This window comes from Hetaerina americana, unplaced genomic scaffold (assembly GCF_022747635.1).
Source record: "Hetaerina americana unplaced genomic scaffold, ioHetAmer1.1.p SCAF_9, whole genome shotgun sequence".
NCBI classification, from domain to species: domain Eukaryota; kingdom Metazoa; phylum Arthropoda; class Insecta; order Odonata; family Calopterygidae; genus Hetaerina; species Hetaerina americana.
The window spans coordinates 59,970,920-59,986,293 of NW_027287538.1; the positions used below are offsets into that span (position 1 = coordinate 59,970,920).

At 36.0% G+C, this 15,374-nt stretch overlaps 2 protein-coding genes across 4 annotated transcripts; one reads left to right on the forward strand and one right to left on the reverse strand.

The window, feature by feature from the left end:
* Positions 1 to 4,943: 4,943 nt before the first annotated feature.
* On the reverse strand, positions 4,944 to 5,700 carry LOC139698678 (COP9 signalosome complex subunit 9). The gene is made up of 3 exons (XM_071597551.1): positions 5,494 to 5,700; positions 5,337 to 5,409; positions 4,944 to 5,227 (listed from the first exon to the last, which is right to left on the reverse strand). The coding sequence occupies exons 1-3, from the start codon at positions 5,560 to 5,562 to the stop codon at positions 5,190 to 5,192; spliced, it is 180 nt and encodes a 59-aa protein (XP_071453652.1). The 5' UTR covers positions 5,563 to 5,700; the 3' UTR covers positions 4,944 to 5,189.
* A 54-nt stretch (positions 5,701 to 5,754) lies between these two features.
* Positions 5,755 to 14,049, forward strand: LOC139698735 (cyclin-dependent kinase 20-like). Of its 3 annotated transcripts, none has more exons than XM_071597635.1 (7): positions 5,755 to 5,907; positions 7,421 to 7,653; positions 7,858 to 8,046; positions 10,967 to 11,224; positions 11,337 to 11,564; positions 11,668 to 11,832; positions 13,992 to 14,049. In XM_071597635.1, the coding sequence occupies exons 2-6, from the start codon at positions 7,468 to 7,470 to the stop codon at positions 11,827 to 11,829; spliced, it is 1,023 nt and encodes a 340-aa protein (XP_071453736.1). In that variant the 5' UTR covers positions 5,755 to 5,907; positions 7,421 to 7,467; the 3' UTR covers positions 11,830 to 11,832; positions 13,992 to 14,049. The 3 variants fall into 3 exon arrangements, with proteins under 3 accessions (XP_071453736.1, XP_071453735.1, XP_071453734.1); XM_071597634.1 differs by lacking the exon at positions 13,992 to 14,049 and adding an exon at positions 12,036 to 13,597; XM_071597633.1 differs by lacking the exon at positions 13,992 to 14,049 and having other exon boundaries at positions 11,668 to 13,597.
* Positions 14,050 to 15,374: the final 1,325 nt, after the last annotated feature.

Sequence of the window (15,374 nt, forward strand, 5' to 3'; positions counted from 1 at the left end):
AACCACAAAGTATGTTGACTACGATGGTTTGAAGCTTTACTTAATGAAAACTCATAATCACTGAATAAATAAACAAAGTATTACGTAAGGTTTTTTGTTTGAAAAAAATGCTAAGTTTATTTATTCAGTGACAGAGTAAGTTCTTCACTCACGTGGTATAACCCTTGTGATCACAATCAGGCATGCCAGGGGGCCCTTGTGTGGTGATTTACTAGTGAACGTGATATTATATAAAATGAAATATTTTTTAACTTTAGTTCACAACTAATGTCATGCTCCCTATGATTTGCTGATTAGTTGGACCCGTAACTGATTTAAATTTTATTTGACTGTGAGCAATGTAGCCAGTTTTATAAGGGGAATCCCAAAAAGAAGGGCTCCATCTTGTTTAGAAAGAGAAGGGTTTATTTTCAATGACGTACATTATTTTAAAACTTCATTCCTCTATTTTTCTACATAATCGCCATTTCAGTTGATTCTTTTTTGTAGGTACTGGGACAGTTTTTGTAAGCCCATGTCATATTAGCTCACAGCCATATCGTTGAAGCATTGGACCTCATCATCATTGCCGAATGCAAAGTGTTCGTTCAATTAAGGAAAAAAATAATGGCTGATTGAGATTTTGAAGAAACAGGAAGGCAAAGATGAATATTAAAATCGGGAGATAAACCAGAACAGGTAAAACTTTAATCTATTTCAGAGGTGTTTTGGATGAGGGTGGGCATAGTAGCAAGGGTATTACGATTGTCGCATTAGGTGTAGACAAATTAGTGGAGGTGGGAGTTGTTGATGGGCACCCTAAGGAATAATATAAAGAAAAGTGGTGAAAATTTTAATATGCAGCATAGTTTTGTATGGTTCAGAAACTTCGTCATCAAGGCAGGAAAAGCAAAAATTATAGGCCTTGAAATGTGGGTGAGGAGAAGAATGGAAAAAATAGAATAAGTAAAACAAATAATCACATTATTGTATGGGAGGAGAGATGACAGTTGGGAGAAGTTTGAAGGCAAGAAAAATGGATGCCAGAAATACTGAGAAAGCACAGTAGGGACAGGAAAAGAATAGTCATTTTGGATGTAATTATGAGACGTGGAAAGTATGCAAAGCTAAAGAAATAGTTATTGGATACAAGTTAGGGTTTAAGGATATTTTGTTTCATGTATGTTAGGGCTTATGATTACAGTTTTTTACAGGGGTGAATCCATCAAGAACATACCCTAAGCCAATAGACTACTGCTTATAATATTGACATTAGAAAAATAATACTATCATTAAGTACCATGTTTACTTCAAGACATGAAGAGTGGAGAATAATCAGTTTCCTGAAGAGAATGTCAGAGGAAGCTCCAACGAAAAATCTACTCAGTTATAATGTTACCAACTCTGATGCCCTTGGGAAAGAGTGATGTTTCCTTCAGAAGGGTCTAAAATATCCAAAAAAGGCTGGTCAAGCAATCATTGGGAGAACTGTTAAGGAAGCAACATGGTAGTCTGTTGTTCAACAAGTGGGACCACCTCGCATAATTTTTAAGTAAAAAATCTTGGGGATAAACAGAGAGGGGGGGCTCAAAGGTCTCCCTAGTCCACCTTGCTTGATAGAGGTACTACAGAACAAATCAAGGTTTTATAGACACTGCCATCTTAAATAACTGGTTTTTCCATGGATTGCTTCCTCGTATCTTGAGGTTTCACAACTTTTACAAATAGCCAACATTTCGAAGATGCTCACTGAATTCCGTATTGTAAATAGAAAAAACTCAATTATAATAACCTAGTAAACTAAGTTAGCAGGCTTCATAAAAATGTTTTCTATCACCTCTTACTGCTGGGCACTATTCCTTTCTTGTTTTAGGATTAATATAAAACATCTTTCTTTAGAGGGCATCAAGATGACTGTCGACAATTTCATCATATTTCAACCTAGATATTTTAGGGGTTTCAAAATAAACATTATCACCTTTCAATGCAACAATTTCAGAGCATAAAAATCATTCGCCTTGACTGGGACTCGAACCCAGATCCCTCAATATCCGGTCGAGTGCTTTAGCCACTTAAGCTACCGAGGCGTCCTCTTAAACTCTGAAATTTTTGGGGCTTTTAAAGGAACTAGATGTTATGACATATTATGTTATGTCATAACATCTAGTTCCTTTAAAAGCCCCAAAAATTTCAGAGTTTAAGAGGACGCCTCGGTAGCTTAAGTGGCTAAAGCACTCGACCGGATATTGAGGGATCTGGGTTCGAGTCCCAGTCAAGGCGAATGATTTTTATGCTCTGAAATTGTTGCATTGAAATGCACATTAGCGGATGACTCCGTTAAAAGTTACTGTTGCGGCATCTCCCGCAGTTTCTTTGGAATTATCACCTTTGTTTGCCATCCTCTGTATACAACCAATATCTGTCAACCCCCTTGATATTACATTTTTTCAGCCATTCAGGGAACCATGGAGGAAAGTCCTGATGATATAAACTGTAAACACAGTAATTAACCCAAAGGTCAGTTTTGTAGATGATGATTGAGTTCACCAAGTACTAAGCCCGACGGCGTATGAAATTCACACATCAGGGTAGGGGGGCCAGTTCCTTCCCTGGTACCGTTTATGGTTTCCCAGGAAGATCTGGTATCCAAAAAACAACAGTTTGGGTGGAGCTGCAGGCGCCCAGAGAGGCTTGCCCGGGAATTGAAACCGAGCCCTCAGGTCAGTAGTCCAATGCTCTACTGTGATGAAAAATCTCTGTACATCAGGCTTTCAGAAAGATGTACGTGCAACTTTTTAGAATGCAGCCCAGAAAATAATGAATTTTAAGAAAGTCTAGTGCAAAACAAAGGAGTCATCAGGTAGGATTCTCTAATTTTAACCTGACTGAAAAAAAGATGTGGAACCTAGCAAAATGCTGCTGTCAGCTCAAGTGATGAAGAGACTCCAGCCCTGGAAAAGTGTCTCCAAGAGTAAAGTCTGGCCCCTCTTCTCCCCTGTCAAAACTTCAGGAGGATTAATCATACATTCCTGTATGAGAATAACAGCACTGTTTTTTATTTGCACTGACTGAGAATATCCTGCAGTCACTACAAATATGTAAGGAGATGGTCCAAAAGTAAAATGGACGATGAAAACAAATTATTTGCAATCTCCAGAGAAAGCCTTCATGCAATATAGATGGGCAGATAAAATACACAAGTCAACCCCTGCCCCCACAGTCGACAGTCTCCTAAACTAGCTTCATGAGAGGTATTTTTACTCAGTATGAGGGGGTTATTCATTAATGAAATAAATTGAATAACTAGTTGGTTACTCAATCAAGGTCAAATCATTATTAATACATTACATACATACAAATATAATTTTTGCAAGCTTTCATGGGAGATATTAGCAGTAAATATTTCTGGTGAAATAATGCCCTCTGGCTACGAGTTGAATTCTTTTTATACTTCTCTCACAATTATGAAAATATGACCAGGACTTCCAAGATTTCATGTAGACCTCACTTCCTTTGAGATAATGCAAATTTAACATTCCTACAGAACTACTAAAAGGCTTAGGAAAGTGTGGGAGGAAGAGTTTTTATGGACCAATTCGGACTAAGGAACAAGAAGTTCGATTTTGCATGCCGCTTAAGTGATTCTCTGGATCACCAAAGAGAGGATGGAGAGCAGGGTGAATGATTACTTAGGGGATTACTAAGTTTGGGTGCAGGAAGGGGATAAGGACATGTGAAGCTATTGCAGTCATGAGGTCACTAATAGAGAGGATCATAGAAAGCAACCTGGATGTATTTGCCTGTTTCACAGATTTTGAAGAGGCTTTTGATTCATGTATTGCATAAAATAGGAAAAAATTGGAGGGATATGAAGCTAATCCACAACCTGTACATGTCTGAGACTTCTCAGGTACCAGTGGTGGACGAAGAATCCGAATGGGTTGTGTTAGGAAGGGGAGTGAGGCAGGGATAATCACCTTTGCTCTTCAACATATATGCGGAAGAAATAATTAAACAGGGGAGGGAAGAATTTGAGATAGGAATGAAAGTCTGCAGGGAATTCATAAAATTGGTTAGGTTCGTTGATGACCAAGCTTTAATGTGTCCATCGGTAAAGGGGTTGCAAGCATTGCTGAGTGAAGTGGAAATTCAGTGCAACAGATATAGAATGAGAATAATGTAAATAAAAAAAGCTAATAGGGTTTTCCAGAAAGAGGAAGGCTTATTTCAATGTTAAAATAAGAGGGCAAAAACTAGCGCAGGTTAAACAGTTTTTATCTTAAAGTGTTTTGCATCAAAACAGTCAATTCAGTCATGACATAAGGAGAAGAATATTGTTAGGCACAGAAGCTTTCACACAGAGCAAAGAATTGATTGCAAGGACGTTGAGTAAGGATGCTAGAAAAGGCTCATTAAAACTTTGTCATAGAGAGCAATTATGTACGGCATGGAAGCATGGTCATAGAAAGGATGATCGACATAGATTGGAGGCTTTTGAAATGTGTGTGTGGAGAAGGTGAAGTAGACAGAAAGGAGAAGAAATGAGGAAGTGCTAGGTATGGTGGTGGATGAGAGGGGATTGTTGAAAGTAATCATAAGGAGACAGTAAAAATGGATGCAGAGCATATTGATTGGCAATGGGATGTTGAAGACTGTGATAGACGGGAGAATGTTAGGATAACGAGGAAGGGCAGGAATATGATAGGGATGTTGGACGCAATGAAGGAAGAATACAGAGATTAAGAAGGGCTTATTGCGGAGTAGGATGTTGGGTTGTTCAGTTAAGTTGTGTTCTGTTAGAAGTGAATTATTTGATAGCTGGCGTCCACCCAAAGCCTATACTAACTGGTAGGTTACCTATAATAATAACGGAATGGCAAATGAGAACCACATGGGAATAGCACGTTCACAACTGACGATAAAGCAAATTAAACAACTATTTCACGTGTAACTTCATTCAAAACTCTTCCGATATTTAGCGATTAGGGCAACTTATCACAATAGATATTACCATATCATAATAGATACCACTGGTTAATAAATATATGTGCATAAGAGGCAATAAATGGTTGCTAACGATGGCACTTAAATCATAAATTAGTCTTTTTTGTAAATGTAGTCTTTATATACGAATTAAATAATTTACAAGTAGAATTCCGAATGCCAAATAGTTACTCCTTGGAGCAACCTTTGTACATACATCAGGTACATTATGACAAATCGTCGTCATCGTAGAGATCCTCGAAATCTGAAAATAAAATACCATTACGTAAACGCCATGAAATTATATTACACAGGTATCAGATTAGTTTAATTTCTCAAATATCTGCCAATAATTACAAAAACTACATCATTACCATTAAAGAAGTCAGCATGCACAGCCTTTTCATTAGCAGCTAAGTCCATGAGCAAACCACTAGATCCCCCAGCCTGAAAAATGAGTTGATATCCACAAATTAAATAAGCTCATGTTTTCATTTAGCACAGAGATTAGCACTAAACTTCTGAACTTACTTCTTCAAGGTCCATGTAAGGACCAGCACCTTCAGGAAACATTTCATCTGCTACAACGGTCGGCTTCATTCTTTGGAACTTTTTGTCCCTTCTTTTATAGGAAGTTCTCTTAACAAAACGATATCAATCGCTAACTTTCAGTCCACTGATCCAACCTACACTGTGATTGTTTGCGATACACAATAATTCGACAGGCGCAATTCGTTATTCTCTTGAGTAATTGCGTTGCGATGTTGCGGATTAGTACTGATTCAGCGCGTCGGTTTGTTTGAACTTACATACCTGTTGAAATACGTTTGTACACGAAGCTTTTATATAATACATATGTTTGTTATTTCACATGCAAGAGTATTTGACATGATTGTGGTGGTCACAATCAGTTCACCTGCGGAATATTTCTAATTTTAATACGCGGTTGGTTACTCGTTTACTCCTATTTTGAAAAATGGCATTGATTAGTTCACAAAGTTCCCAAAGTTCCCATATGATAAGTATTCTATATGCTTAACTTTTCCACTAATAAACCAGTGGAAAGGTTGCTGAGTCTTACGTTCTCGTTTAAGATTTTCCATCGTAAGGACCTTGGTGGCTTATAAAAAAATTGCAATGTTAAATATGGGTTCGCCTGACCCCGAAAAATTACCTAACGAGAATGAAATATATCCCCAATGTTCTGGGTGAGTCGTAAGTGTGCTCATTTTGCATTATCTCAAAATAGTCAAAAATTCAAATCCTATGAAGGGAAATTTGCTTTATCATTGTTGAATCGTCAAATATTAATATTGTCAATACAATCATTCACCTAAAACTGACACTTGAGATATGCAAAACTGTACTTCCTTCAAGAAAGCCTTTTGTGGGAAACTACAGCTTTTGCCTAATTTTAAAAGAAACTCCAATTGAGTTAACGATCAGAATTAGCAAAATATACTATTGCTGAGATTTGGTATGTTGCCTACTGCAAGCATTAAAACTTTTAGTCAACTCTACACTTTTTATATCATGTGCACTTTGAAATTCTGCTTGAATTAATAATTCCATATTACCTTTTAATAGTTTAATGTGGGTGAATCCAGTGTTGATTTGAAATTCAACCCTTAGAATTTCTTATTATTTGTGGCTTTATGGACTATGGGGTTAATTGTACCAACTCTGTATTGTGGAACTAAGGGAGGAGAACTTTGATATAATATGTTTTACATGGTTTCTATTTGCTACTTATTTTGGTAAACTTTTAGTTCACCTGTTCAGAATTTCATCATAAGTTGTAATCTTGTAGTTTGTTTATTGACATTCAAGAGTTGAGGAAACTAGGCCCATATTTGTGGATGCATTCCATAGTTGACTCGCCAATTTATTGAAGGTAACTCCATTGATATAGTTACCTTCTCTTCTACCTATCTCTTCCATTATCCATGATATCATGGGGAAAGATTTTTTTTAAAGAAACAAGGGGAAAGAGTTAATGAAAAGAGGTTATACTAGACATAAATTGATATGTTATAATGGAATATAATATGATATTCTTTCGGATGGGACGTTAAGCTGCGGACCCCTTGGCGCCTTTCGTAAAGAGTAGGCTAATGCCGATGCCGGGTTTCTCTCCACCCTTCATCCTTTCCTGTCCATCCCCTATGGCGCAAATGACCTTAGCTGTCGGTCGCCTCCCCTAAAAACTACTACTACTAATATGATATTCCATGTAAATCCTGCATCAGCGGGCTTAGCTATATTAGATGCCGGAAGGTTTTACTTTTTTACTTTAACTGTGGAATATTAATGTAGGAAAAATGTAATGGATTAAATGATGGAAGAAAAATTAAATGGATTTTATATTCTATGCAGTCTAAAATTACTACGCACATATCCAATCTCAATTCTCTGAAATCATTTTTGTATGAAATACATTGCACTTTGAATTGGGCAGGACTTTTCACCCAGTGGAAGAATGCTATAGTCAAATTGTACATCAAAATGGATCAATATTCAATCCTGGGACGTATTGGAGAAGGGGCCCATGGGCTTGTTATGAGAGCTGTGCATTTGCCCACTAATAAGCAAGTAGCTCTGAAAAAGTTATTGCTAAAAAAACTTGAAGATGGTATTTCAATCACAGTGATTCGGGAAGTTAAAACCTTACAGCATATTGATTGTAAATATGTAAGTATGATCAATACTTTTTCTGCCTTGATTTGATAGTTTAATTGCATTTAAAATTGGGGAGAAATACATGCATAGCAATTGATAAGGTTTAATTTCAGTATTTCTAACATATATATTATGCACAATGATTAGAATGCACAAAGTGTTTCTCTTTTCAGGAGTATTCACATTTAGTTTGAATATTTCTCCCTTTTTTCATAGGTGGTACAATTGTTGGATGTGTTTCCACAAGGCCTAGGTATTGTTATGGTGTTTGAGTTTATGCCAGCAGATCTGTGGGATATGCTTCAGGACCCTAATGAGCCTCTTTTAGATTCCCAAATAAAAACATACATGCAAATGTTATTGAGGGGAGTTAGTTACCTTCATAAAAATGGAGTAATGCATAGGGTGAGTGAATTATATATTAAGTCCCTATTGAAAGTTTTTCTCTTCTAAAATCCCCCTGGAACCATTCCAGTGGTATATTAGAATAGGAAAATTATTGTTCCCCCTTATTTTTTCATATAATCTTCCTGAAACTGGTTATCTTACATTTCTAGGGGAAAATAACCAAGAGCACATGAAAATTTTAACAGGGTGATTTTCACTACCTTTTATGTACATATATGCATTTAAAACTTTCTAATGAAAGTTCTGCAGTTCATATTTGTATCCTAAACAGCGATTTTAATTTTAGTGACAATCAATGACCAAAAGTATTAGCATTAGTTTTAAAAAAGAGATGCAAAGATGGGGTTGCAGGCTTCCGTGCTTCCCTATCCAAAGCTAATTTTCTTATGTATGAATGGGGGTCATGAAAACTCCAGAAAATTACTTGAAGTATTTGGCAAAAATGCCATTTTTACAAAACTGAAAATATGAGAGTTTGGATTATTATATTATATTTTATACATTAAAAATAAACTGTATTGTATTTTCGCCATAACATTTCTTTTTTATCAATATTTTATGTTTGTAAAAGTATGTACTATGGATAGATGCTTATACACTGCATTTGTTAATAAACATTGTCCACCGTTATAACATCATTTAGCCAAAACATGTATCTATGATAAGAATTACTTGAAAAGAAATGGGATTTCAGTTGAAAGTCAGAGCGTATTAATGTATCTTTTAATGATTATAGTTGAAGCGAATGATATAGTTTTTTAAATATGAATAGTTATTTAAGCTAAGATTTTATCCCTTTTGGACCAGTAAGCAAATTTTGTATTGGTGTACTCCAGATGTATCATGTACAATGGAGAATATTTTAAAGTTGTTATAATATGATATAATTATTCATATTTAAGGAGGAAAACAGTCTAGGATACTTAAATAACGCTTACTTATGGTATCATTCATTGTTTTGGCTTTATTTTCAGATAAACACCAATTATCATAAAATGTACAAATTTTTCTCTTGTGAAAAGTAATGAATAGCACTGCATTATTAAATAGTTTTGCTGATACACAATGATAAATTAGTTCATCTCATTTCGATATATTATTCTTTTTATTATCCTTCATCATCAGTGTCTCCAGTCAGAGATTCATTTACTGCAGGACTCAAATATTCCCTTTCTAATTCTAATATATATATATATATATATATATATATATATATATATATATATATATATATATATATATTTCTATTTTCTATCTAGGTTTATATATATATATGTGGGTCGCGGTAGTCCAGTGGGTAGAGCGTTGGACTGCTGATCAGAGGGTCCCGGGTTCGATTCCCAGGCAAGGCACTCTGGGCACCTACAGCTCCACCCAAGCTAATGTGATTTTCGGGTACCAGGTCTTCCTGGGAAACCATAACCGGAACACAGGGAAAGGAACTGGCCCCCCTACCCTGATGTGTGAAATTTCACACGCCGTATCGGGCTTAGTACTGGGTGATCTCTACCATCATCTACTAAACCGACCTTCGGGTCGATTACTGTGTTTATGGTTTATGCCCTGGGACACATTCCTCAAAGCTATAAGTAATTGTAGATTTCTCAAACAAATCCTCAATGAGAAATAATCAATAAAATAGATCTCACTTTTCTGTACTCACAGGATATGATTATTAGGCCATTTAACTCTTCAGAAATCTCTTAAATTGACCTTAAGTGATTTTTAGAAAATTGGGCTTGTAAATGCTATTCTGTATAACATTCCTCTTCACTCAGCCTGCGTTTTTGTCCCTTTGCCTCACTTGTTCCCATCAGCTCGATTATTTCTCAAGTTGTGCCTAATCTATCAGATTCTTTTGTGTATATTAAGTGCCCGATTTCTCCTAACCTGGGTGGAGATGTGTGGTGTAACTTGGGTATGTGAATGGTGTTGCGATCATTTGTGCTGTGTGTAACTTTTTCATTAATCTATGATGTAGATCCTGATTATTCAGATACCAATTCAAGTGGAACGGTGAAGTTTGGATATGTGAGCGATGTTCTGAACATCCTTGTTGTGTAAGATTTTCTTTATTTTCTCTAATCGGTGGCATACATCCTGAAACCAGAATACTTAGTGTGTGCATGAAGTGCCAGAAATTTGATAGCACTGTATTTATTGTATGTATCGGGGTAAATCGAAATGTTATTTCAGGAAACTGGAACACAAGGTCTAATTGAAGTGCTCATTATCCTATCAACGAGCATTTGAATCTCTAAACATTGGGTATGGAATAAATGGGATTGAGAACCACTTAGTGTAGTGCTAATCAAATGCAGCAATGGCTGGGACTGATGCCTTTCATGGAGAGGAAGACCTTAGTTCTTTAACAAGTCAGTTTAGTGTAGCAAGTGATGCCTTGCGTCATCTTTGGGGCAGTGAAAAAAATCTCCGCTTAAAAAAAGTGAAATCACAGACAAAATCTAGGAATTGGAGGACTTATTCATAACACTTATAAATAGTCATAATAGGGCTCGTGGACAATTACAATAGTAAGTACGATAGCCACCACAACATCTTGATCCCCAGTTGTGTTTTAGTGGTGATTGTTATGCAATGAATGACTTTATACAAAGATTATCGTACCGATATTTGTATTCCCTGCATTTACCATGTACATTTCTTTTTTTATGAGAATATGATAATAGCGATTGTAAGTACATCCATTCAACTTTGTAAAAAATGAAAATTAATGTTTGCAGTTATTTTAATGTGCTGTTCTAAATTTAATATACTTGCATTGTTTAAAGGGTTGATTTAATCATTGCCATTTAGGCCCACTGATGGTTGATTGGTTTAGTTGAATTTAGAATAATTCATTCTCACATCAGTTAATGATTTTGTGAAATCAATGGCTTGCATTACACTGTTGCAGGATCTGAAGCCATCTAATCTTTTGATCAGCAAGGATGGAGTGCTCAAGATAGCTGACCTTGGTTTGGCTAGACTTAAATGGATAAACACACCTAAAGATGTGAGCACTTCCCAACGCCCATATTCACATCAAGTGGCTACCAGGTGGTACAGAGCCCCTGAACTCCTATATGGTGCTCGATATTATGATGAAGCTGTAGATCTCTGGGCCGTGGGTTGCATCTTTGGGGAAATATTGAATAGATCTCCTCTTTTTGCTGTAAGTGTTCTTAAGCACTCTTTGTTTAGTGTTACATCCAAATTTATTGCTATCTCAGAGTGTTAGTTTGTGATTTTGAGGTTTATTCTAAATTTCTCATTGTAACTTTTAGGGGGATAATGATATTGAGCAGCTCTGCATTGTTCTACAGACTTTGGGGACACCAACGTCAGAATCTTGGCCTGGTATGGAGTCACTTCCTGATTACAACAAAATAACATTTCCTGCAAGTAAAGGTATATCCATGGAACAACTTTTACCAGATAATATCCCTGATGCTCAAGATTTGGTGAAGCAGTTTCTTTTATATGATTCAAAGAAACGTATTCCTGCAGAAAAGGTTATTATGAATATGAATTTATGACATAAAATGTATGGAAAATAGCAAAATTTCACATAAGTTTTTACTGACTCCTCTTATTGTAAATGGAATTTTTTTTCAGGCCCTCCAGCATATTTACTTTTTCTCAGAACCATATCCATGTTCTTTGGAGGATATGCCAAAACCAGGAGATGACTTCCGTAAAAAGTTTTTACCAAAAGAGTATGATGTTGATGAACCAATTATAAACTGTTTGAAGGATCTCAAAGAAATTCTTGGTTGAAAGGTATATCTTTATGATCAGATGCTATCACTCTCTCATAACATTAAAAAAAATGTATTTAAACACTAACCCAATACACATTCATAATTTTTTCCTTCCAAGTTTCTTGATACGATATGTAGTTGTGCTCTGAAAATTTGGTCTCTTTTAGAAATGTTTTTTAAAAAAAACTTTACAATTGCATATTACCTCAAACGCCATAACAGGGGCACAAGGAGACTGGCTGGAGGTTTTGGCTTTTCAGGAAAATTTCAGAAGATAACTAGGCAATACACACTTTGTTTTTGAGCTGGGAGAATGGCTGCTCCTACTGTATTCTACAGTTTCAGTCGTGAATAATGCATAGGCATAAAGAGTTCCTCATAGATTTTTTCCAAAAGCCTATTTTTAACTTATGATCCTGGTCTTGTTGACCAATTGAATTTGGGTTCAAATAAATCCCCAAGTATCAATATTGAACTTATTCAATTTTTATTTTTCTATTAGTTTAGTGGTGTATATATCTTCATGCCTCTGGATGCCCCTATCTCAAGTTTCCAATAACATTTTGATGCTTTTTGCTTGTTTTTCATTTACATTTTTCCAGGCCCACCATTATGACTCATAAGTGATCTCTAAAAAACATAGTAGTAGTGAAAGGCGATATAATAGTTGAACTTAATTCATCAATCCTTCATCAATTATTCTGATGTGGTTTGATTTCTCATGCAATATTAGTCAATGTATTGAACTTGATATAAGGAATCAGCTGTCCCCCTTCTTCTCACTTCAGTTGCACTCTCTACAGAGGTATTATCCATATCTCTTCAATATGCCTCAATGATTATGGAGTCAGTACATCCTGAATGTGCAAGAATTTAGTTATAATGATGTTTTCTGCTGGATTGTAATGGTAATAATTTTTTTATCATGTCTCATAATCTTTGCCAAAGTCAGCACTCAGATATCTACAGTTCATTTGCTGTAACATTTAATTTTTAATCAACCAAAAGAAGCACAAAGTCCTTTTCCATTGTCTGAAATAATATTCATTTTGAAATAGCAACAAACATACTAGGGGTTCAATGTACAAAATAAGTATTATCGCCCATGTATGGTATGTAGTTAGGAAAACAATCCAAAAGGTGAAACTTAAGTTGCCTCGTTGGCATTTCAGTAAGTGTTTCATTGAGGTGCTTGAGGATAAGAAGTCCAAAGACTGAGAAGTTTTGCAACGGGAATTAAATGTTGAGTATATTCTTTAGAAAAGGGAATACTAGGATAAGGACAGTTTGAGTTTCAGGACATGCAGAGAGCTCATGTCATGTGTGAGTTGAAAAGAAGAATTGATAGGAGGTGAATTCGGTCTTTGTTGTGAACAAATCCATTTGAAATGTTTAAAAAAATTCATTTCAATTAGTATATGGCAGTGTTATTGATGCTAAATTCCAATTGGTGAAGTCTTTAGTACCAATTAGGTACTAATATAAGTTATGTCCCTATTCCATCAATTCCTGTTTCTCTCAGCCTTTTATTCTTTTAGTATCTTATGCTTTTTGGTGAGAAATGCTCTCCAGATCTTATTTGAAGTATTAGATACTTCTTTCCCCATTTTCATTGACAGCTGACTAATTTCTGTGTGCACAACTATGCAAAATAGATATTTAATTCCTCATATCTAGTTTCACTGTGAACTTTTTGTGGAATGCGTGATTGAAATATGTGGCCTATGAAAAGATTGTTTGTAACCTGATTAATATAGGGGTTTCCCTATTGTAAAGTGTTCATATGGACGAAAATCTATAAAATATTGGATTGGAACTTGTACAATGTGTGTATAGTTGTATTTTTTACATTGAAGTAAAAAGTGTCAAATTATCATTTTAATAATATTTAACGATACCAGCCCAAAAATGAGCACATTTTTTATCTTTCAGGTCATTTGTCTTACCCATTGCCTCCAGCTAAAATGTGTACCGATTGTATTCTTTGCTCCTCTGTAGTAGTGACTACATTACTGCTATGGTATCACGTATGCCTCGCCCCTTTCTGAACCCAGATTATCATATACCCTTCTCTCCTTCCTTTATTGATGACCCTGAATACCAATTTCGCTTTAGTGCGAAATCGATCTAATATTCTATAGTTCTCACATATGGCTGCCTTTCCTTCTGTTGGAATAGGAACTAACACTGAGATAACGAAGTCTAACGACAAAATTCATTCCACGCAAATGCTACGAATTAATCCATAAAAACTCATTAGCAGGTTTCTTAAACCCGTAAGTAGTTCCGGGAGAGAAGGAGGAAACCTCCCCAGGCTTATTTGATTTATATTTCCTTAATACCCTTTCCATCTTGCCACCAAGTCTACCTGAGCCTAAGCTATCCTCATCCATGTCATATCCTCTTTCTACTTCTTAGCTTAATCGCCAAATGTCTCTACCAGGTAAGATTAGTTTCTCTTTATGGTCATTCTATCTCTCTTGAATCTTCCCCGCTTCAATATATAATAGTACTGATTTATCTTTGAGTATTTGCAGGGAATTTCCCTTCTTGCTTCCTGACATTTCTTTTGTCTTTTATTTTGCAGTTCATCCATTTCACCCTTCCTTTTTAAAAATGCCATGCCCTCGCATTACGCGATCCACCACGCCTCTTTCCCACCTCAGTTTATTATTAAATTTTTTGTGATTCATTACTTTCCTAACTCCCTTTATTCATTCTTCCATTTCCTTCCTTCTCTCGTATATCTTCGTAACCGTCACATCTGTTATCCAAGCTAGTTTTGTCCTGGTATTGTCTATTCCTATAGTTTCGATCGCAGCTTTCGATATCCTTTTTTGGTATGTTGCGAGGATAGTCAGAAAGGTTCTCGGAATCACCACCGGACGTCAACGTTAGCACAACTAGTTTCCCGCGTAGTAATAGGTAATCCATTATGAGTAAACACCTAGCGTATTAGTGCTCAGGGGAGAGATGTGCAGTGCGGACGCCTCCCTGTTGTTGCTCCCGTCTAGTGATTTGTGAAGATGGAAAAAATTGAGATCCGAGCAGTGATTAAATACTTCGTGAAGAAAAGTATGTAAGCTAAGGAAATTCACAGTGACTTTAAAAGTTTCACTGGGATAAGTCGTTTATTTCTATTCCATTCGGAGAACTTTTCTGACCATCCTCGTATGTTACCATTTTTCTTCTATAGCTGTCCCTTGTCACCCGTAATTTTTTCTGAAGTGTGCTGATACTCCTAATTGGGGGTTCCAATGAATGCTGCTGCATTCCATTTCTTTATTCGTCTTCCATGTTTTATCTTTTTGAATTGGACGCTACACTTCATTATTACCAAATTATAATCCGCTACCGGAAAACTGCGAATTAATTACGCTGTTCTTAAATCTGTGCCAAACCATAATACTTGTATGTATAGTCTAACTGATATCTGCCTGAAACTCTGGGCGTTTTCCATGTATACTTCCAATTTCAATGTATGCTTTTTGTGGTGTCTTGACCGAATGTTCGTTATGATAACCCTGCCTCCTGCAGAACACTATTGTTTTCTCCCCGCGG

Coding starts and splice junctions, on each gene's coding strand:
- LOC139698735 (XM_071597635.1), top strand. CDS start 7,468: ATGGATCAATATTCAATCCTGGGACGTATTGGAGAAGGGGCCCATGGG. Junction 8,047..10,966: donor AAAATGGAGTAATGCATAGG/GTGAGTGAATTA, acceptor ACACTGTTGCAG/GATCTGAAGCCATCTAATCT. Junction 11,225..11,336: donor ATAGATCTCCTCTTTTTGCT/GTAAGTGTTCTT, acceptor TGTAACTTTTAG/GGGGATAATGATATTGAGCA.
- LOC139698678 (XM_071597551.1), bottom strand. CDS start 5,562: ATGAAGCCGACCGTTGTAGCAGATGAAATGTTTCCTGAAGGTGCTGGT. Junction 5,410..5,493: donor CTTACATGGACCTTGAAGAA/GTAAGTTCAGAA, acceptor CTCATTTTTCAG/GCTGGGGGATCTAGTGGTTT. Junction 5,228..5,336: donor GCATGCTGACTTCTTTAATG/GTAATGATGTAG, acceptor TTTTATTTTCAG/ATTTCGAGGATCTCTACGAT.